The following is a 23,017-nucleotide window of genomic DNA, read 5'->3' as shown; positions in this document are numbered from 1 at the left end:
CTACTAGAGCATAGAGCTTTCCCATTTTTAGTTATGTCATTATGGTGAAAGCATAAGTTAGACAGGTGCCCTCCCTTCTTCTGACCAGGTCTTTGCTTTACATCTCCTTTCCTTCACCTCACTGTAGGGCTCTAAACTACAATGGAAACCAGCCATCTGTCAGGTGGATTATCACCCAACAGCAGGGCCAGGGGCAGGGGGATATTTGAAGAGGAGAGGGAGCCGTTTGTCACCTGCATTGAGGTTTTTGAGGGTTTTTAGAGGGAGGGAGCTGGCTAAGTGGGGGAGATTTGATCTGGCCTTATCGCCTCCACTCCATCTCCAAACAACAAAAGGAAATACAACACTCCAGCATCAAGAAACTTCTCAGCCTGGCGTGTCCTAGCTCTCCAGAACTAGGCAGTGGTCTGACAAGTGTGCTCAGTTTGAGCAATGACTGTCACACCACTGTCCTTGTTTCCTTGCTCTTCTAAGCTATCCTAGGTTGTATTGCTACTTCCACTCTGGCCAGATGTTCTGATCCTGTCTTAATACCCTGTTTATCAAAAGGGGAGTGTTTTTGTTACTACTGTCAGTAATGCTGCTTAGGCTCTTCCTCAACATGTTGAAATCACTTACTTCCCAATGTTACCTTGTCCCTCATCTCCACCCCTCTTGTGTCCTCTTGTTCAAAGTTAAAGATTCTCTTTTTGCATTCAAATTTACAAACCAAACAGTATTCTCCTAAACTTTTACTTTTCATCCAAAATATTTTATTCTCCAACATTAGAAAAATAACTACATATAAGATCATCACCAGTTAGGAAGTCTGTGTACTAACTAAATAACTCTCTCAAATAGGTAAGATACATACATAGACTTGGCTAAGTTAACAAATAGAATAGTTTACTTCCTGTGAAGAAGGATGTGGAAAATGGAAATAGAACCCAATTTTAAGACTCTAGCAAAGAATAAGGGTCTGCCTTGGTCTTTTGCCTTTATTTTTAGTGGCCATCTTTCTGGCAAAACATTTTGTTTTCTCTCACTCTGATTTCTCCCTTTAGCATTTTCACTTTTTTGGAACATGGTAATAGTACAGTCTGATTTGACTCCAATGATATATTAGGATTTGTTTCAACTTGTGTCTTCCCTTCAGTGAACCTTGAAAGTTAATCCTAGGACATAAACTTAGGAGAAACTTCTTTATTTTCTTTAACTCTGAAAATATCAATTTCCCTTCATGTTACAAGGGGGGGAATTTTGTGTGGTCCCTTTGATCCTTATTTTATGCCATGCTGTGTGAACACAGTTCTTTTGCCAGGAAGTATAGCTTGATTTTTGGTTGAAGCTGTTTATCCAAAAAGAAATTTAGATTGTGGATGCGTAATTTTTTTGAACCTTTTGCCAAAGAACTTAAGAGTCAAAGAAAAGGTACTGAGAAGCTTGTGAAACTTGGGGTTTATAAATTGGGCAACTCTTTGACCTCAATTACTTGGTTGAATAAACTCCCATCCTCCCTATGTGCTGCAGGTATAAGCTTGGAGACATTGTAAGAAGGAAGTTTCAGATTTAGGAGACAGTTTTCAAGGCAAATTTACTTTCTTTTGTTTTATAGTTCCAATAAAAAATGAAGGACCTGAACTATAGTTGTGTTTATGGACATGAAGAGTCTTCATTTGTTACCGAACAGACCTCCAGAAGTCTCTGTAGCCACCTGCTCTCAAGGAGCACCCTCTTCCCCCCTCCTTTTAACATACCCACCCCAAGCGTTCTAGTGTCTTGGCTTCAGAGGAGCCAGGACTAAGGACATCTGCTTCCAATTAGCCTAAACTACCATGCCTGGTGTCTGCTGTTTGCTTAAAGGGCAATAAACCCCCAGCATTCGTGGATAAGTAATAATAGTCATAAATGTACAGTGGTAGGCAGGGAGCAGAAGAAAATTCTTATATTTAGTTGAGCCTTCCTCCTCCCTCCCCCTGCAATCTAATCTGTGTTTATAATGTTGTCTCATACAACATGGACGGTTAAACCTGTAAATATAGGTAATTATACTGTGGTATCTGGGGCAGTGGAAGAGTTGTAAATAACTCCCTGTGCTTTGGGGACCAGACTTCTACTTGGCCAGGCCTATAACTATAAGTATGGGTTTTTGAGAACTAAAGGAGTGTTGTCCCTTCATTGTCCTGAATCAGTTTGCCAGCCTATTCATGATGGGACAAAAAACATTTATTTCTTTTGCCATACTTTCAACCTTTAAGTAGAAATGAGCAAATTAAACCTTTAACTTTTGCATTGAAGTTGCAGAATTAGTTTTTTTTTTAACTGTTTTACTAAACATGGCAGTGGAAATCACTTTCTCAAGACCTTTCATCAAGGAAATAAATTGCAACCATTGGCAGTCAGTGCTATAGGGTTAACAAAGGAACCAAGGCATCACTTTACCAAGCTTGGAACCTTCACGCTTCCTAAAGAGATAGAGCAAGAAGATGCCCCATCTTTTAGGCTAGATGCACTAAATACTTAAGGGAATGTCCCATGATAGGTGCTGTAATTTGGGAGTTTAATGAAGCAAAACATGACTAGATCATGTATGGCTAAGAGGAGTGTGTATATCCATTAGGGAGTAGGTAGCTTGATACTTCATGCTTCAGTTGCCCCAGCTTCTAAGCAGTCTAGAAGGCAGTTTGGCATTAATGAGACAGATGATGTCTATCAAGGTTACCAGTGACTTGTAAAAAGGAGGATTAATCCTGATAGAAATAGACATGAGCAGCTTCTTTTTCTTTTTGGCCTCCATAATTGCATTACTTAAGCATTCAGTGCAAACCTTTAGGGAAATTAAAAACAATTTGCTGATGTGAGCTGGGTTGTTGATTATTTCCCCCCCCCCCCCCCCCAAGTTGACCTGACATCCAATCAGATCCTGGCCAAATAAGTTTATCAAAATGCACCATGTTTCAGAGTTTTTGTCCTGCATATCTCCCTGTACTCAGAGCAGTAAAAATGCAGCTTGGAAGATTATTGTTGATTGGGAATTGACAGTAAAGTGCCAAAGGCTTATTACCATGAGAGTAACTAGAAATGAGGGTTATGTGATTCACATCAAAGTTTTGAATTCTTCCTCATGTTGTCCAAACTTCCTACATTAAACTGACATCTCAATATTTGATTTCTTTTTTTTCTTGGGAGTGCTAGTGATCTTTATAGCAGTGGTGATAGTGATGATTAAAATAGCTAAAATGTAATAGTGCTTTGAAATCTCAAAGCACTGTACAAACATCAGCTCCTCTTTCCTTCACAGCAGCCCTGTGAGGTTTCTTAGGGTAACAGTTGGAAACAGGATTTGCACACTGCTCTGTCTTCTTACTTCAGGGCCAGTTCTTCGTCTGTTTCCCCTGTTACCTCTCCTTAAGAGCTCATTAATTGTAAGTGTGAAGAATTAGCTACAGCTCTCTCTGCAGGCCAGACTGTACTAGTACTTCAGGCATGGTAAGGTTCAAATCACAGGCAGAGGCCTCTGCTGGCAAATTGCCAGTAAATATGGCCCTCAACTCAGAGATCCAATTTTAGCCTACCTCTTTTTTGTGTTTTGGTTTTATTTGCCTTTACCAAATTTTGTTGAGGGAAAAAAAATTTAATAGTTTGGAAGCCAAAGAATTCCTCTTAAACATAAAGGAATAGAAGTGATAAGAATTACTAGAGCCCACTGATAGTTTGTTCAGGTTACCATTTCTATAGTGGTCTTTTCCTGAAATTGGCAGATCTTACTACCCAATTGTATAACTGTAGTTTTGGTCCTTGGCTGTAGGTGGCACTGCTACCTAGCCAACCCTATTACATCTGTCTCTGGAACTTTATTCTGTCATTATCCTCCAGGATATTACTAAATGGTTCTCTTGACTCATACTGGCCAAATCTACCAAATAGTCTTATAACCTCTATAAGCTTCTTATCTTAACTGTTAATTTTCCCAAAAGTCTTTGAAAGTCCCTTCAGCCCATATATACAAAAAGTACTTAGAGCAGCTCTTTTTTGTGGTGGCAAAGAATTGGAAGCCGAGGTGGCCTCCATTAATGGGTAATGGCTAAATAAATGATTCCTTATAAATAGGATATCAATACTATTTTCTATAAGAAATAATGAAGGACATAGTTTCAGAGCAACCTGAGAAGAGTTGTATGAAGTAATATGGAGTGAAATGAACGGAACCAAATAACAGTTTATACAATAACAACATTATTATAAAACATTTTTTAAAATTAATTTAGAATATTTTTTCATTGTTATATGATTCTTTTTTAAAAAATTAATTTATTTAGTCAAGTTGGAACATTACTCCTTGGTTACAAGAATCACATGGTTACATGATTCTTGATCCTCTCCTCCCCCCCCCCCCCCCCCCAGCCCAAAAGATGACAAGCAGTTCTACTAGGTTGTACATGTATCATTGTTCAAAACCTATTTCCATGTTGTTCATATTCACGGTAGAGCAATTCTTTAACATCAAAACCCAAATCACATCCCTATCATACTACATGGTTGATTATATATTTTTCTAATGTGTTTCTGGTTCCATAGTTCTTTCTCTGGATGTGGATAGCATTCTTTCTCCTAAGTTCCTCTGGATTGTCCTTGGTCATTGCATTGCTACTGGTAGAAAAGTCCATTACATTCAATTGTACTACAGTGTATCAGTCTCTGTGTGTACAATGTTCTCTTGGTTCTGCTTTCACTCTGCATCAATTTCTGGAGATTGTTCCAGTTCACATAAAATTCCTCCATTTCTTTATTCCTTTCAGCACAATAATAATCCATCACCAACATATACCACAATTCATTCAGCTATTCCCCAATCGATAGACACCCCCTCATAAAAACAATTATTCTTAAAAAACTTTAGAACTCTGATCAACACAGTGACCAACCTCAGTACCACAATCACTATTCATGATGAAACCTGCTGCTCCTTTTTGATTTATAAGTGATGGATTCAGAGTACAGATTGAGTTGTATTTTATTGGACTTGGCCAATCCAGGAATTTAATTTCCTTGTCTATACATGTTTGTAACAAAATTTTGTTGTTCTTCCCCTTGCTTTTTCAGTGATTTGGGGGGCTGCTGGTGGAAGAGAGGAGGGAAGGGAAGCAATTTTTTGTTTGAATATAGGATAAAATTTCATTTGAAAGTCCTTTCAATCTTACCACAAAGGACAGGACTCTCATAGAAAGTTCCTCTACCCTACTCAAATATTTTATTAGTGGGATAGAAATTGTTAGCCCTTTTTAATGAACTGTAGTACCTGAGTCTTGCCTGTGGTCTCCTTATTTGAATCCCAACCTTGGAAGAAGGAAGGCCTAAGTGTAAAATTCTGTCAGGAAGTAATAAGGAGCATTGTTCCAACCAATTATATACTGTACATAATGACCTCTTAACCTTTTATCAGCCTGAGGTGTGCTGATAATCATGGGTTCTGGATTTTTACAAAAGTCATCCTTGTCTCCTAAAACCAGCTCCTTGTCAGAGACTTCAAAAGACATCCAAATAAGTAGCTGTGTGGCTTTCTGGTGCCTCCCAAGTTGCAAAGGAGTGAATATTATTTTAGTGATGAGCCAGAAGAGCTGAGGAGAGTTGAAGCTTATAATTCTGATTTGATAGAACTACTTCACCCAGTTGGGTGAGAATTTTCCACTCTGTTGGTTCGTGTCCTCTGGAAAGATAGGGAATTGAGCATTCCTAAAACACACTTCTGCTCTAACCAGGAAATGAACCTACTAATCTACTACAGAAGTAAGCTGCCTCCCAGCTTGAGGTCCTGAAAAAAGACCAGCTCTCTTATCTTTTGTCTCTTCCTCTTTGTTGTTTCAGTAAACAGCTCGGTAAGGGAGGTGAGAAGTGTCAGCACAACTGAATAATTTGGCTGTAAATTTTTAAAAATAAACTGGAAGAAACAGCAAGCCCAGCCATTGACCTAAGAGAATTTTGTCAAAGGCAGGATCACTGAAGGAAATTGGCACAGTACTCAAAACTAGATTTGTTTAGTTTTTGGGGGGATGTGACAGGGCCAGCATTACAAAGGGACAGACTCTCACTTAAAGAAGTTCAAAACAAGTATCTGTCAAGGGAAAACTCCTGGTTGTCTGAGGACAGGATTGGCCGATTCAGTTGTTACTTTGCTTCTTGAAAACCACCAGCTTCTCCATAGTGGTCATACTTGTAAATATTAGTTTCCCAAACAACAGATTGTTTGTGGAAGGAGTGAATGAACGTTTCCTTTGTGCCCTCTTCTGTAGGTTACAGCAGTGCCATTGGATTCCTACTGCAATGACCGAAGTGCAGAATATGAGCGCCGAGTCCTAAAAGAAGGAGGAAGCCTTGCTGCAAAGCAATGCTTACTGAATGGAGCCCCAGAGCTGGCTAGGGATTGGCTGAACCGACCCTCTCAGTTTTTCCCACAGCCACCAGGAGGGTTGTGGAGCATTAGGCCTCAGAATGGCTGGTCTTTCATCAGGATTCCAGGTGGGCCTTGGATTCTCTTTTTGGAACATATGTCCAACTTGAGGAAGGATTTCTGCTTACTCTTTTACTCCTTCTTTTTTCCCCAGTGAGAATAAATGGTTGTCATTTTAACATTGTCTCCTACCAAAAAAATGTTAATACCATTTCCTTAGAACATGCAGATGAGTTTTACACCACATTTATCCAAAGGAATGTATGTAGCTTACAGTACTAGGAAAACAGAGGTCTTTATGAAAAATATCTATAACATCAATCTTTACTTAAATATTTTCTTTGAGGAGGCCACGATGAGTAGAATGTGACAAAAGATATACCCCACTATTTAAGGGAGGTACATTAATAAGATAGATACCTATAGGAAACTCATAGCCAGTGCCATGTAGAGTTTGGTTGCGTGAATGAGAATGTCGTCATTCAGCAGATTGCCTGGCGAGAGCCAGCATAAACAGTGTCCTGCACGAAGCCCTAGAGATCTGAATGATAACAAAAAGGAAAAACAGGGTGTTCTGTGCCAGAATGCTAGCAGATTCCCAGACCCCCTGGGGTCAAGGTCGAGGGTTTACAGGAAACTAGGTTTATAGGCTGCTTCATTAGAGTTTAGTGAGACTGCTTATAAGAACACTGCATAGAAGAGTGGCAGACAAAATACCTCCTCCACCTGCTGAGTAGACTGAGAGAAACACATCAGATTTGGCCTGTCTAGCCTCTCTAGACTACATAGCAGCATGGGTTCTTTTAGGGGAGCTAAGCAAGAGCTTCATTTAGGAATTGAAAAGAGACTTATTTTTAGTATCATTAGAAATCCAAGAGATCCTCTGTTAAAGCCCTTGTTCTGTTGAAAGAACACTGAGCTTGAGCTCCGTAGCCTTGCGCTCAGGTCTTCCCTCCACTTTCCAGCTTGGTGGCTTTAGTCAAGTTACCTATTCTTCCTGAACCTCAATATTACAAGTACAAACTGAGACTTATACAGCTTGCCATTCTTCCCTTCTTAGGAAGATACAATGAGATATTTGCATAAGTTCTCAAAGGTTTCATGTTTGTCTTTATAGCTCTTTTGGAACCTGACACAATGTGATGGCACATGCTTCAAAAATCTCTGATTTCATTGGTATGAATACTTTCATTAATGTATATCACAACTCCTCTGTGTCCTGTTGGACGTCCTCATGTATTGCTAAAGCTAAGAAAATGAATCAACCTTGTTGCAAGCCTTCTGGTGAAGGGCCAGTCTGACTTCACGTAGACTGGGGCCTGGAAGCCAGTTGGTCCGTACCCAGATTGGTTTAAGATCTTCCACATTTTGTACTTCATTGGCATGGCTTTTGAGATTCCAGGGCATCATATATAATTTCTGAAGGAATGAAATTCATTTAGAAAGTGTATCATAAATGTAAGGCGATAATCTTCCTGAGTTCCCAAAGCCTCTTCTTCCCATTTGCCCTCAGTACTGTCAGTAATCTAAGGGGCTCTATGTGGAAGTCATGGAACCTCTGGATGTCAGCCTTTTTTAGGCTTTGGGGGTTCTTTGGAATAGGATACAGCTTAGTGAACAGTTCACATAGGAATTAGGCAACTTTTAAGGCTGACATAAGAAACATGAAGGCATTGATTTGTGGAGTACAGGATAATGTGAAAGGGAAAAGTGTCAAGGTAGTCAAACTTTCAAGTTTGAATGTAGGAATAGAGTCCAGCAAGGAAGAAAAGCTGAAAAGGCAAAGGATGTAGATGCACACTGAACAAGAGAAGCTTCTCTCTTCCCTTTTCCCTGGGCTCCCTCTTTGACTCCCACGTTCCCAGTATAGGGGGAACAGTTCCATTGCTGGCGCTGTGGGAATCTCTTGTAGCTTTTCCTGTTCTTTGAAAGAAAAATGAGCCTTGTTTAAATGGCAGGAAGCGTCTGAGTTCTTTTAGCATCGATAAAAAGTACCGGCTTCACTGGCTGTTTACTGTGAGAGCCAACCAGCTCCTCACTGATCCTATTGTGCTTTGCAGACTGCCCGGGGGGGGGGGGGGGGGGGGGGGGTGCTGGGACCTGAGCTTTATCTTTCTTTCCTCTATACTTTTGCATTTTCTATTTCCTTGGGAAGGGTCAGAACTTCATTAGATTCCCTGGGAGGCTAGCCAGAGTCTCATTAGACTCACAACCTGAGCGAGTTTCCATTTTCCAGTGGCAGACTCTACTGCTCCCTCAAAAGTAGACATGACCACTTTAATGCCTGAGGTTGACCCTTATTCTATTCTTTTATTGAGCAAGACCTTGTTGAAGGGACTGTAAAACCTGTACTAAATGGAAACGCTATAGTGTTGTTGGCTAAGAAAGGATAAAAAAAATTACAAGAAACATTTATGCCCATATTTCATCTGTAGAATCAGCCTGTTGTGTTGGATGCTGCTTCTGCAAGTTTATTTATTGCCTCCTCAGCACCAAATGGGGCTCTTGCAGCATAAAATCTTGCTAGCACCTGGAGAATTTTAAGCTGTGGACACTACATCCTAGAGACCAGCACCAAGTGCCACCATTTTCTGCCTAGAAACTTGTTCAGGGGTATTGTCAACATTTCTTTTTCATAACAAGTGGCAGCACTTCATTTCTAGTATGCTGACCTGTGCATTCAGTAGTATTTTATAAGTTATTTATTTTTTAAAGCTTGAGTCTTATCCATTTTCTAGATTACTTGTGGGAATATTGTCATCTTATATAATGAAAGCCATTAATACTTTGATATGGACACTTTCTACTGTCCATGTTTTAACTATGCTTTTACTTTTGTGGGTTTCACCTGTCTTTATAATCCTGGGCATTAATTCAGTCATATCTGTGTGTGTGTCTGTGTGTCTAAAAATAATCTAAAGGCTAAGGAATGATTAGAAGAGAGCCCTTAAATATTGATTTAGTGATAAATTTTGGCTTCTTAATGTGTAAACCCAACATAATATAGACTTAAAATATCTCTTGTGGCTGTGTCTGAAAAGAGAAAGAAGACAGCTAGTTGCAGAGTTCTGTGGAAAACAACCTCCAGATTTCCAACTCAATCACATGAAAACTCATGTGCTACTTGTTTTGCCCTTTGTATATATGAGTACATATGTAATATGATCAGAATCTAATATGAAACTGTTCATCTAGTCAGAGCAGGAAACCAAGGCAATCCAATGGAGCTAAACAGGGCAGTATAGCCACAAGAAGAACCTCAAAGTTGTTAGGAAATAGTCCTATTACCTGAACTGAGCAGGGGATGGGGTAAGTTGTGTGTGTGTGTGTGTGTGTGTGTGTGTGTGTGTGTGTGTGTGTGTGTGTGTGTGTGTGTGTGTGTGACATATACATAGACACACAGACTTACACAACTCTGCCCTGCAACATTTCATTTTAATTAAGCAAGATTAAGCAAAGAGTTTTAACAAAGGTGTTTACAGCAGTGGAAGCAGTGGAGGCTGGTGAAGAGGGATAGCTGGCCCCTGGCAACATTCTGAAGGTGGAAGAAGGCAGGCTTACAGTGCAGAGGAGTCAACATCCAGTACTGAGAGTGTCTATGATTTGTGATGGTGCTGTCAGCACATCCGTTCTTGTTCAATTTATACAATTGATTACTTAGCAAATAGTGGTGAGAATGAAGAAATGTATACTAAGAATTGTTGGATTGTTCTCAGTAATCACCCCCTCTGCAGTACTATATTTTCCACTTTGAGAGCTATAGGTTCAATCCCAGATGTTGTGAATGGCCACTTTTTCTGAACATTCCTTTTTTTCTTTCAGGTCATAATTATCTGTACAATCTATCCTTCCTCTCTATACCCCCCTTCTCATCTCTTCCCGCCACCCCCACCCCCAGTGGCAGCACATTGTTCATGGCATGTTTATGGACCCAGTCTACAAACAGGAAATTCTCCTTCCTGAAGTATGATGGCTGTTGAGTGATGCTGAAGAATAGGAGATGAGAAATTGAGACTTGGTTGTTCTTTAAGTTCTCCAGCTGAAAATATTTCATAAAAAGAAGTAGGAAGGGAGAAACAAGCTCCATATTAGTGAGTGGAAGTAATTTCATTTTACATTGACCCAGAAATAGCTTTTCTAACTAAGCCAAATAAGACTCTTAACAGCTGGTAGCCATTTGATGTCTCATGGGAATCAGGGTGACAGCCCCAACATACTTGTCAAAATTATATCTTACGAGTAATTATATTTGTTAGCTATTTTAAACTCCACTTTTGGAATCTTCTGGAAAGAATAGCTTTGGGTAAAGAGAAGAAAATTGGCATCTCTTGGTATATTAGGATGTCTGAGAATGAGTGAGGGAAGTATTTATTTCCATATGTTTACTAACCACAAGACTTTGTTTAACTGAAGTAGATGTCTGGAGTCATCATGATAATGTTATTTGTGACAAAAAGAAGACAGATTTTTTTTTTAGACCAATTAAACAATCATGATGTACAGTTGACTTTTGGCTTGGAATCAGCCAGTCTTACTAGCAATCCCCTGAGTGAACCTGAAGAGAAGCAAGGAAAATTTCAAATATCAGGGCATTGGGCACTGCAGGTGTCTGAGAGGATATGAACTAGGAGGAAGCCTATATCCCTTCTCCCTTACCTTTTAGGAATTGTGTTGGTGGCATGAACAACAGGACTTGGCATTTTTTCCTCTAGAGCACTTTCCTATTCAGTATACCCTTGGGATAACCCTCCTTATTATAGTGCTCTTAGCTGCAATGAGTTTTGCAATCATGGATTTCTCTACTTCTCTTAAAGTGTCTCCTCCCATCCCCTTTTTCTTCTTCCCAGGCAAAGAAAGCCTCATCACTGACAGTGGAAAGCTGTATGCCCTTGATGTTCTCCTGACTCGGCTTAAGTCTCAAGGACACAGGGTCCTTATCTACTCCCAGATGACCAGGATGATAGACCTATTGGAGGTATGAGAGGACATTGGGGACAGGCCAACTTGTCATTTTGTTTGTTTGCACCAGGTGTGTATGGCCTCTCTAATCTTTTAAAAGTATAAAGAAAGAATGGACGGAGTTTTAGTAAATGTGAGAGTGTACTAGGGAACTTTCTTTTATTAATTACATTTATGCAGAAAAACACTTCAGTTATCTGATTTCCAAATAGAATAAGCATCCAAGATTATGCCTGAGAAGTCTTTTGAACTCCATTGTGAGAAAATTTAAAGTCTTGGGACTGGTTCTGAAAGTAAAATTAGAGATCCCCTCAGCCTGGATTGATAGGATAGAGCTGTACTCCATCACCACCATGATACATTTGCTTCTTGTGACTTGTTCTATTAAAATTCTCATTATTACTTCCTATGGATAGAAATGTAAATGGAGAGCAAAAAACTGGCAGCAAAGGAAACAAAATGAGGACAAATATAGAGAAACCATTCATATAGTAGACAGTGTGGAAAGTCACTGATGTAGGGGCTAGAGCAATCGGATAAAAATCTAAATGTTCTCATCTAGCCCCTCCCCTCTTTTTTTTTACTTTTGGTTCAAAGGATCAAAAATCTTTAATGAGTAAAAATCAAAGAATAACAAGAAAGACTTCTTTTCTTTTGATTTTGCTGAATTTAACACTGTTCATTTAAATTATTTAAGTAGAAAAATTTGAACTTTGATTAATTGTAATAACACTCTCAGTCCTGGAGAACTGAAAAGAAAAGAAAACTTCTTCCTTCTCAGAAGAGAAATGGGGACTTTAGATGCAAATTTGGTATTGATGGTCAAAAAATGGTCACTGTTAATGTTGATTTAAAATGTTTAAAAAAACTGGTATAAACAAAGGGCAACTAACTTTAAAAATATTATGATTAATAAATTCAACAAGTTCCAAGTTCATAACAAATTACACTTATGGTCAATTTTATGAGCAGAGCTTATGTTAATGTAGTAGTCTCTCGGTAACCAAGGATGACGATTGTCTTTGTGCGTTTTTGGGCACAAAGACACTTGTGCGTGAAGATTTAAGTTGGAAAAGTCGCTGCACAGAGACAGTCCCACTCTCTCGGCATTGGAAGCCTGGGTCCAGTGGCACGAAAAGTCGTTACACCTGGAGACTTCCTCAGCTGCATTGGATGGCCGTGTTGTCTTTTGTGCTCCAACATGCCCTAAGCACTCCACAGTGCTTTGCTGCATTGCCATCTCAGCCTTTGAATCTTCTTGTTGGTTTCTTCTGTCTGTTCCACCAAAACAGTCTTCACATGCTGAGTGAGCAAAGCCCTAGTTCACCAGGGGTCCTCGACGACCCGATAGCTACCCTCACAAGGTTTAGCTGGCCTGTTGAAGCCGTTGCCCGGGGTGTGACTGCTGCCGCATGCTAGCAGCTACTAGGAGCCACAAGTGAGAGCTGGGTGTCAGGTGGGGGTCAGAGACTGGAGAGCTGCCCTAGGAGGGCACGACAAGCCCTCCATACCAAAGATATTACTCCTCCCTGAGCACCCCATACACCCACATACAGCAGAACTTAGATACTATATAAACTAGTAAACAATGTCTCACATAAAATCAGGATTCTAGTCTATGCTGGGTTGCACATTTTTAAGTAATAGAAGGATATTTTTAAGTTCTTTCCATACCGTAGTCCTCAAAAAATGATTTAAACTAAAATATTTTTTAAATATTTTAAGTATTAGCTTTATTGAAAGTTCATGGAGAGAGGGAATTCAAACTCAAAAGAATGGCTCCCAGCCTATCTTCGTCTCACTCCTCAAAGTTGGTTCCATTGTCTGGAACAATATAAATTGTTATACTATAGTTAAATTCCTTTTGAACAAAACATACTTGCTAACAAATCTCTCATATAGAGGGTTGGAAGTATGATATTACAGTGATCTATAGCTATTAAGAGTTGTATTGATCCATTTCAGGGAATTTAGGGAAATGATAGTAATCCTCTTCTGAAGTGGATCCAAAACATAAATCACAAAAAAGTTTTTAAATAGTTTTGATATTAAGTGTAGGAAATAAGACACAAGCCCAGTGCATACTCTTCTGGTTGTCAAAATAATCCTGGGCATAGAAATGAATGCAAGTAGTTAAGGATAGAACTGGTTCCCCATTTTAATACCTCAGTGAGTGTACTATATACAGAAGAAGCTCTATATTACCAAAGAAGAATTACTTTGGAATTCTAGGATATAGGAAAAATGAAAGCCCCTGAATTGTGCTCTAAATTTGGATCCAGGGAATATTTAGACCACTCAAACCTCCTGGATGATTACTAATACTTTTCTCTGATACCTTTGGAAAATCCTAAATCAAAGGAAAATAAAATACATGACCTGAATTTCATAACTGATGATGTAATCTGCCTTTGACATACATCCCCATTGCTGAAGCTAGAAAATGTTGCAACTATTGAAAGTCAAGAGCATTGATATCCATATCTCCAGCCCATCTCCCCCATGAATTTTAGTACTACATCACCAGTTGACTATTAGATGTTTCAAACTAAATGTTCCAGAGATATCTCAAACTCAATGTGCCCAAAAATGACCTTATCATTCCCTACCAACCAACACTTCGTTTAAACTTGCCATTATCTGTGGAAGATATTAGTAGTTTTCCAATTTCCCAGGTTCATCACTTCAGCATTATCCTCATTCACCACTTTCCCTGCTTCCATATATCAAAATAGTTGCCAAGTGTTGCCATTTCTACTAGTATAAATTCTTGTATTTGACCCCTTCTTTTTGCTCACACAGCAGCCACCCCAAGTGGTGGCCTCCCTCTGTGTTGGACTCCATGCTTCATCTCTTCCCCACTCCAATCCATTCTATATATTGCTGCAAGATTCTTTTCCTTAAACATAGATTTGACCATATCAGACTCTCCATAACCTGGCTCCAACTTATCTTTCCAGCTTCATTGGACATTATTTCCCTCTCCCACACTACAATCTAGCAAACTTGGCCACCTCTATCTCTCCCTTAAGTGCTTTCCATCACTTGTCTCTGGGCCTTTGCATTTCTTGTTGTCTATCCATCCCTCCTCACCCATACTCAAGCCTCACCTTCCACGTAAGCCTTTCCAGATCCTCTCCCACCCCTATGCTAGGACTCACTCACTTTCAAGGTTTCTTTTCTTTTTTCTTTAAACTCTTTCCTTCTATCTTGGAATCAGTACTGTATATTAGTTCCAAGGCAAAAAAAAATGATAAAGGGCTAAGCAGTGGGAATTAAGTGACTTGCTAAGAATCAGACAGCTAGGAAACATTTGAACCCAGGATCTTCCATCTCTTAAAGTCACTGTTTATAGAATGTACTTTTTTTTGCTCTTTTGATGTTTTGTATCTTAAGTATCAAAAGGAGTAGTTAGAATACATGTGGAATTGCTTGTAGACTCTGGCAATGGGGAGGGAAAAGGAGAAGAAAATAAATCACATAACCATGGAAAATACTTAAATAAAATTTTTTTAAAAGAAAAAAAAAGGAGTAGTTAGTTAATCTGTATAACATATAGTAGCTTTTATTTATCCATTTGTGCCTTCCATTTGGTCTTGATATGTGGCTGAACTTGAGCCTGCCCATCTGTGATGTTATTGCTGCTGCTATTAATGTTGTGTCTGGCATTTTGTTGTTGTTGCTGAATGGTGAATTTTGCTTTACTCTGATCATCTATCACTTTATTCCCCAAAAGACTGCTATAGATAAAAAGTATGTATACACTTCCCTTTTACTAGCATAGTAAACCATAGTTAAATCATAGTCATGCAGCAGGCTTATGGTCTTTCTGTTTGCAGATCCTCTAATTCTAGGTATATCCAAAGCATGTAGGATAATACTTTCTGAGCACCTATAATGTCATAATTCAAATTAAAAATGTTTCTCCTCTACTGGTCCTATTTTCTTCTGATTGGTATTATTTGGCAAGTTGTTACTTAGTGCCAAGAAATAGGTAACTTTTATAGTGTCCGAAGTTGAAACCAACACATCTCGAAACCTAAAATGGGGAAATAAAATGATTTAAAATTAACTCTAGAGATTCACAGATATAATGAAATTTAAAACACAGGAGATTGTTAACTTATAGAGTCCCCTGTAAAAATACTTTAGGCTGGTAATAGAGGATTCATCCCATCACCTCTCCTCTATTGGCCTAATAGTTCTTTTGGTATCCACGTTCATTTTAGTAGCTTTAGGTTTGAATGAATTGAAATGTTAGATAACCCCCAGGGTACGTTAGATTTCAAAGCAAATTTGGGTCACTGTTAGCTGGGGTTTTCATTGTGGTTTAGAAATGACAGAAAGAAATCCATCAGCTTAGTATTCAAGGTGAAAGGTGAAGCGCATAGAGTGGCCAAGAGCCTATCAAGCAGCTTCACTTATCCTGATTAAATCAACATCATTTCCCATTACAAGATTACATTCCTATATTACTCCAATGGCCCTGATCAGGATAAGGAGAGGATGACTGATATGTGTTCCTCCCTTTAACAAGCATTTTTCCTTGACTCTTCAGTCTCCAGACAATTTACAGCTTTAGAGTTACATGACTTGCCCATGGTCACACAGTCAATATTTTCCAAAGGCAGCAGTTGAACCCAACTCTTCTTGGCTTTGAGACTAACTCCATATTTACTGTACCTTGCTGCCTCTTTCAGATGTCACAATACAATACAAGCTCTTATGAAACTACAGAAATAAAAAGAATTGTTATAATTTACAGGATTGTTTTAATCTGTTACTTAAGACTTAGACATCTAACGGGGAAACGGACATATGAGCAGAACATATCAACAGACAACACTAGTGATGTCTGTTGCTGACTACAGCAACTTAGGCTTGCTAAGTCATGTCATAAATACCACTTGTGAAACCTCCAATATATATTTCGGGGAAGGGATAAATCATATTTGGTTTCTTTTCTCTTTTTGCCACTTTTAACTTTTCTTTGCTTTTTCTTCTAAATGCTAAAAATTCCCTTGCGCTAGATATATATCTTTATTTTTATGAAATACTTATCCTAGAGAGGCCAGGAGATATTAGCACCAGAATTGAGGGTAGAGGATTGATAGAATGGTAATTCCCATCATAAAAAGTTTTCTGTGTGCAAAAATCTTTTCTCAAAGTAAAGAGTGTCTAATTAACTAGGACTCAACTGCAAAGCGGGCACTGATTAATCATTGGCTTTGAAATTAATACATGCAATATAATAAACAAGGACAGTGGTTCTTGATAGTTGAGAACTACTAAGATGGCTCTTAGGAAAAAATCTCTGGTATAAGGTTGTATGTGAGTTTTTATTAAAATAGATTTGCAAGGTAATTGATTTTAGAAGTATGTTTCTTTGTCTATTCATAAAATGTACTAATTGTGTATTTTCCCATTTATTTTAATAGACCTTGGGGAAGTAATTCTTGAAGTTCACTGTTGATCAAGTGTTTCCGAAGAGTTTTTTCTGGAAAGGACTAGAATGCTCATTAATTTTAATTAGAAAAGAATATATCCTCATGAAATTAGGAATAGTAGTCTAGAAGGGATGACTTTGATATATCATAGTTGGAATTTCAGAGAATTTGGGACTGGACTAGAATAGATACCTTAAAGGTCATTGAGACAACAACTTTGTTTCATATGTGAGATAACTGAGACACTCAAAGAAATTAGGTGACTTGCAGAGAGATCACATGGCTATCTGGCAGAAGAACTAGACCTAGAACATAGATCATCATCTGGCTTTGATCTGAAATTGGAAAACAACTGGAGCTCTTGGAGCTTATTTTTTATCCAGCAACATGATGGTGGTACAAAGGCAGTGTCATAGTGTAATGAAAAGACCCAGTGAACTTTGGAGCCAGGAAGTCTATGTTCTGATTATGGCTCTATGACTAACTATTCGACTTTGACTCCTAACTTCAAGCCCTAGTTTCTCACCTTGATAAAAATGAACAGATTAGACTGGATGAACTCTTACTGTCTCATCTTTGTCTAACAATTCTGTCTTATGCCCCTAAATTTTTGCTTTGGAGTGAAAAGGTGATTAAGCACTGACAGGTCCCTCTCTGATTTTTAATCTCTTTTACTCCTGATACTTAGTTTCTTATATTTTTTTGTTTCTTTTTTTTAAATTGTTTACTGGATTGGAATCTAAACTTTACTAAGCCTTCTAAAATCCCATTGGTCCTTTGGGTGAAAAAGCAAAGACTTGATGGAGTGAAGAGAGGGGATTGACTTCTGTTGCCTCAGTAACAGACTTCTGCAGTCAGATTGGCTTCATTTTGCCCTGGATTAATATCCTGGTGTTCTGACCTTGCTGGCTAAATGATGTTAACAGCAAGGTTTCCCAGAAGGTTCATTCATAGGTGTTCTCTTGAGATTAGTCAGCTCTAGTTTAAAGAGACAAAAAATACAACAGGGGTTTTTAACCTTTTTTTATGCCATGGGCCCCTTTATCAAGCTGGTAAAATCTATGGACCCCTTCTCAAAATAATGTTATTAAATGTATAAAATACATAAGGTTGTAATAGAAATTGGTTATATTAAAATACAATTATCAAAATCTTTTTTAAAACTGGTTCAAAACTGGGAACCTCTCATCTGAATGGAAGGCACAAGGTCCAATATGGGATCAAACAAGAAGGGCTCCAAGGTTCCTTCTACATGGCTTAGATTACTCAGTTGCTTTGTTGCTCCATTTACAGATGTTAGTAGAGCTCTTTAATCTTGCTTCCATTTGGAATGGATTAACTACCAAGGTGGTGAGCCTCTGAAGGCTATCAAAATATCATTTCCTATATCCTTCTTCTTTAGAATTTCCCATTCTACCACCACTGTCCTCATCCATTAGGAAATCAGGCCACTGAATGGCAGCTTAAGGTTTACTTTTTTAAAGAAGACAACTATCCCTTAAAGATAGAAGTGGAATTGTCTTATTGATTAGGAAACTTCCCTTGAGGAAGCAGTCTTGGAGTTTTGTGGGTACCTTTCAGTTTTCAACAATATGAACTAAAGACCAGCTTAGAGTGAAGAATGAAAAAATGGGAAATTGAAATTTATAATTTATAAAAGGAAGAACCACTTCAGAAGAAATGAGAAAGCTTTGCAAAATTTTCCCAAGTCATGTTTCACAAGGATGCTTAGACTCCCATCATCATCACATATGTTCTGAGTTCTGGATGAGTGAAGCATAAGATAGGGAGTTCATTACCTTGAGTCATGATTTATTGGGGCAGAAAGAAAGCATGTTGGGTTGGGTGATTGCTGCTGAGACTAACTATTAAAGTGAGACAACTGGGGCCTTGCCTTTGGGTACTGACAACATTTGTAATCCTTCATCCTCTTGGGGAGTTGAGGAGATCAGGACTTTACACCTTGTTAGAAAGAGTAGTTAGTTGTAGCCAAAGCTAGGGTAGTCTTCTCTCCCTTCGCCAAGCCCTACTCTCACTTCCAAGTGAACACAAACTGGTGTCCTAGGTTCTCATTCACTCCCTCCACACTCCTACCCACTCCCACCCAAACTAAGGAGCATTTGTCCTGGCTGCAGTTTGTGGTACTGTGGGGATGTGGCAAATAATCCTACTTGGAATTCTTTTGGATATTTTCTTGGTAACAAAAAGTGTTATTGATAGCATAGTTCATATAAATGTGATTAGGATTTGCTTTTTACAAGAACTTACAGAAACTTTTAAATATAATATTTGATACTTTTCAAGTTTTAGTTTCAAGGGGTTTGCTTTTTTTTTTTTAACCCTTACCTTCCACCTTAGAATCAATACTTTGTATTGGTTCTAAGGTAGAAGAGTGGTAAGGGCCAGGCAATGGGGGTTAAGTGACTTGCCCAGGGCCACATAGCTAGAAAGTGTCTGAGACCAGATTTGAACCTAGGACCTCCCATCTCTAGGCCTGGCTCTCAATACACTGAGCCAGCCACCCAGCTGGCCCTGGGGTTTTGCATTTTTACAAGATGCATATGTCTCCTCTCTCCCCTTCTCTCCCCCTTCTTCCCTCTCTCAGTTTATTTTTTCCCAGTTCTAGGGATTGTAACCCATCCTGGTATGGAGAAAAGAGGTGGGTCTAAGACTAGGAGTTGAGTGATTTCGATTCAGCCTCACTGTTATCTGACTCCCTTTGGCAGGAATACATGGTTTACAGGAAGCACACATACATGAGGCTAGATGGTTCATCCAAGATCTCAGAGAGACGGGACATGGTAGCTGACTTTCAGAACAGGTAAGCTTAATGGGAACATTAAAAGTTTTTATAATTATATTGGTTTTCCTCTATGCATTGAAAAATGGGTCTAAAAAACTTAAAAGTACTGTACTACGATGTTCAGTAAATAAGGTTTGCTTATCAGCCCTTGATACAATTCTCACTGTTTTAATGATGACCAAATCAGTTTGTAATAATGAAGATATAGGAGGCAGGGCTGTCTGTGTGAGAGAAGTTAGAGAGAAGCACATGTAATTTTTGTACTTGAATGTTAACTCCTTACTCAAGAAATGTGTAATTCTGTAGGCATTAACATGGAATTTAAATTTGAATCAAGGATGTCAGCTCCTTCCTCCTTTCTGCATAATATTGCTATAAGCAGGACAGCATATCACAATGCAGTGGTCTGAAGCTGATTAAATAGGAAGCTCAGCTCTTAGTTTCAGTTACCTGCCACCTATTAATGAACCTGTGAAATTTCAAATACTGTATACTGAATACTGATAGTTTACAGAGCCATAATTATCCTTAATGAGAGTTCTTACTGCACTAAGCAATGCCTGCTTTCTGCTCTTGCTAGGATGAAAGCCAAGTTCCTCAAGTGGCAACTCTATTGAACTCTGCCTTTAATTGGATTCCACAGATCAAAGAATGAAATCAAGAAATAGATCCAGATATTAGAAAAGTTAAAAAACATTTTTGAGTTGCTGTTTCTCTTTCAGATGTCCTTTTGAGAAAATTAGCTCTAGAAATTATAAAAGAGAGGATGTCATCATTTTCCATAAGAGATCAGAGCATGGCTACTTAAAGCTTTAGCATTTTTTCTATTCACACATCTTCTGATCAGTAAATTTCAGGGTTTTGTTTTTTTTCCAAGGCTTGCTAAGAAAAGCCTTGCTCATCATTGGAAGTCCAGGGTTCCTTGGGGACAGTGCACTTGAAAACTAACCATTTGTATATGTGTAGTTAGACATCTTTATTTGTCAGATTCTTAAACTCACTTTTAAAATGAAAAGGGGGAGAGAGCAGAGGTAGGAGGGGAAAAATAAAAAAATTAAGTAGAGCTGAAAAAATCGGTCAGCTCTCCCTAGTTAGCCCTAACCCCCAATACTTTTCTACTTTACCATTTCCATCTCTATCGTAGCCCTGAGCTGATAGTCCCAAAATAAAGAGATACCCTAATGTCTCTGGTTTCATGTGTACCAGACCTCCAACCTTTTTCAAAGGTGCCACATAAAAGTTTTTAGCAGCCTTTGCCATTTAGCAACAGGCATTCATTCATATACCATTTGTAAACTTGACTCATTCCCTAGTATCTAATAGTGTTAAGTATCTATGAATCCTATTAGATTATAACATGTTGATTTCCAAATGAATTGACCTTTTACAAATCCAGTTGCAGAGCTTTGGCTGTTCCTTTAACTGAATTGATTCCTAGAACACTGGGCCTTGAGATCCTAGGTACAGTATATTTAAAGTATAAACATTTTTCCTATTCATGCCATCACAATCAGTAAGTTTTAGGGTGTTGTTTTTTTTTTAAGCCTTCCTAAGAAAATATTTATCACTTGACATCCTAGGTTCCTTAGGGAACAGTGGACTTGTTGACTAATCATTTGGCCTCAACATAATCATACTATGTACAGTAAATAAAATAATATGATAGAGACTTTGAGAAAAAGATCAGCTCCTTCTTACTCAGTTTTGACATAGTAAAGAAAATCTAGGCACCAAGATCAGAATTATGAATAGGAAGCAGTCTTTAGTTTATTACTTGAAATATCTGAGCAACTGTGGGAGCCTCAAATACTGAACATGAACATAATCTCTCAATGGAGAGAAATTAGCTTAAATGACTCTTTGTACCAACCCAATATAAAGAACTCTTGAAGATAAAGACATTTTTGGGGGAAACAAAAACAAGAATCTTCTTAGCCAAATACTTATTAATGATGAATAGACATCAAAAGAAAAATTATAGAAAGCTCTTAGGGCATAAAAATTGGCTGGAATAAACAATAATTCTTACAAAAAGCGCTTTACATTCCCTGCATAGGAGATTTATTTAAAGGGGTGGGAGGGAGTGAGTGTCCTTCCAGGAAAAAGTATGACCAAGACTGAAGGCAATTTGGCCAGGATGTCCTGACTGAGCAACATGAGGAATATGTGACCAGCACATCAGAGTAAAAAGCATTCACATTTCTATGTGATTCTGCTGGAGACTTCTTTCCCCTTCCTCTCTCCCCCTACCATTTACAAAATATGTCTCTTAAAACACATTTTCATGATCACATGATTTGATGGGGATGTAGACTCTAAGCAATCACTCTATTGCAGATATTAATAATATAGAAATAGGTCTTGATCAATGATACATGTAAAACCCAGTGGAATTATTTGTTGGCTATGTGAGGAGGGAGGGGAGGGAAAGAACATGAATCATGTAACCATGGGAAAATATTCTAAGTTAATTAAATTAATTTTAAAAAAGAAGAGAAAGTTGCCAAGAGCATGAAGTTTAAATTACTTACCTAGGATCACACATGTGAGAGGAAGGACTTAAACCTAGGGTCTTTGTGATTTCAAGATCAGTTCTCAATCCACTACAGAATACCATTTCTCTCACAGACTATCTGTTTGAGTGCTAAAACCTCTTGTACATATGATAGGGACAAAATCACTCAGATGCCTAAGGATCTGCTACTGAAAAATAAAAACGAAATTTTCCTTATGGTAAGGGGGAAAAATGTGTCTCTTACAACAGTTTGCAAGTCCTTATGCCAGCAAAGGCATGTCTTGCAGTGGTTTGGATGTTTGCATCTCTGCCTCTGCAGAATGATCAAGGAACCCCATTATTCTCTTCACTTTATATTCCACCCCTAATTTTTAACATGTCATTTCTCAAGCATTTATCATATAGAATGTATGATATTAATTATGTCTTGGGCATTTGGCAAGTAGTAGGAGTCCTCATCAGGCTCATCACATGCCATGTCTTTACTCTTTGATTCTGTCTGTAACCTGGAAAACTAGGCCAAGACTGTTCTAGAGATTCTTGTAATTCCTTGTTGTACCCCAAGAGGGCACCCAAGCAACCTCATTGTCTTGTGGGATTCTGTTCACCCTAGTGAAGTGTGGGATTCCCTGCCCCTAGTTAGGTGCTTCACGAGAATGTACAGGGCTTGCAGATGACCAGGTAAAATGGAGGGAGTTCCTGAAGGATTTTCCTTGTTTATCTGTATGTGTGTATATATGATTCTTCACCTTCAATCTATGCTGAAAGCAGATTTTCTCACTCTGACCCCCTTTATTCTGTTATTATTATTTATTCTGTTACCTTTATTCGGATGGAAGTATTGTACACTTCAGCAAAGTGTAACT

At 38.5% G+C, this 23,017-nt stretch overlaps 1 protein-coding gene across 1 annotated transcript in view; it reads left to right on the top strand.

Annotated features, from left to right (window-relative positions):
- Positions 1-23,017, top strand: part of INO80 (INO80 complex ATPase subunit) — a 118,326-nt gene that overhangs the window by 75,991 nt on the left and 19,318 nt on the right. Inside the window, exons 26-28 of the mRNA XM_001370930.4 lie at positions 6,270-6,495; positions 11,275-11,402; positions 19,560-19,654. Of these exons, the coding sequence (XP_001370967.2) occupies positions 6,270-6,495; positions 11,275-11,402; positions 19,560-19,654 (449 nt within the window). The remainder of the gene's footprint in view (positions 1-6,269; positions 6,496-11,274; positions 11,403-19,559; positions 19,655-23,017) is intronic.

The sequence above is a fragment of the Monodelphis domestica genome, chromosome 1 (assembly GCF_027887165.1).
Source record: "Monodelphis domestica isolate mMonDom1 chromosome 1, mMonDom1.pri, whole genome shotgun sequence".
Classification (NCBI taxonomy): Eukaryota; Metazoa; Chordata; class Mammalia; order Didelphimorphia; family Didelphidae; genus Monodelphis; species Monodelphis domestica.
The sequence above is the reverse complement of the archived record's forward strand: the minus strand, read 5'-3'. Positions and strand labels throughout refer to the sequence as shown.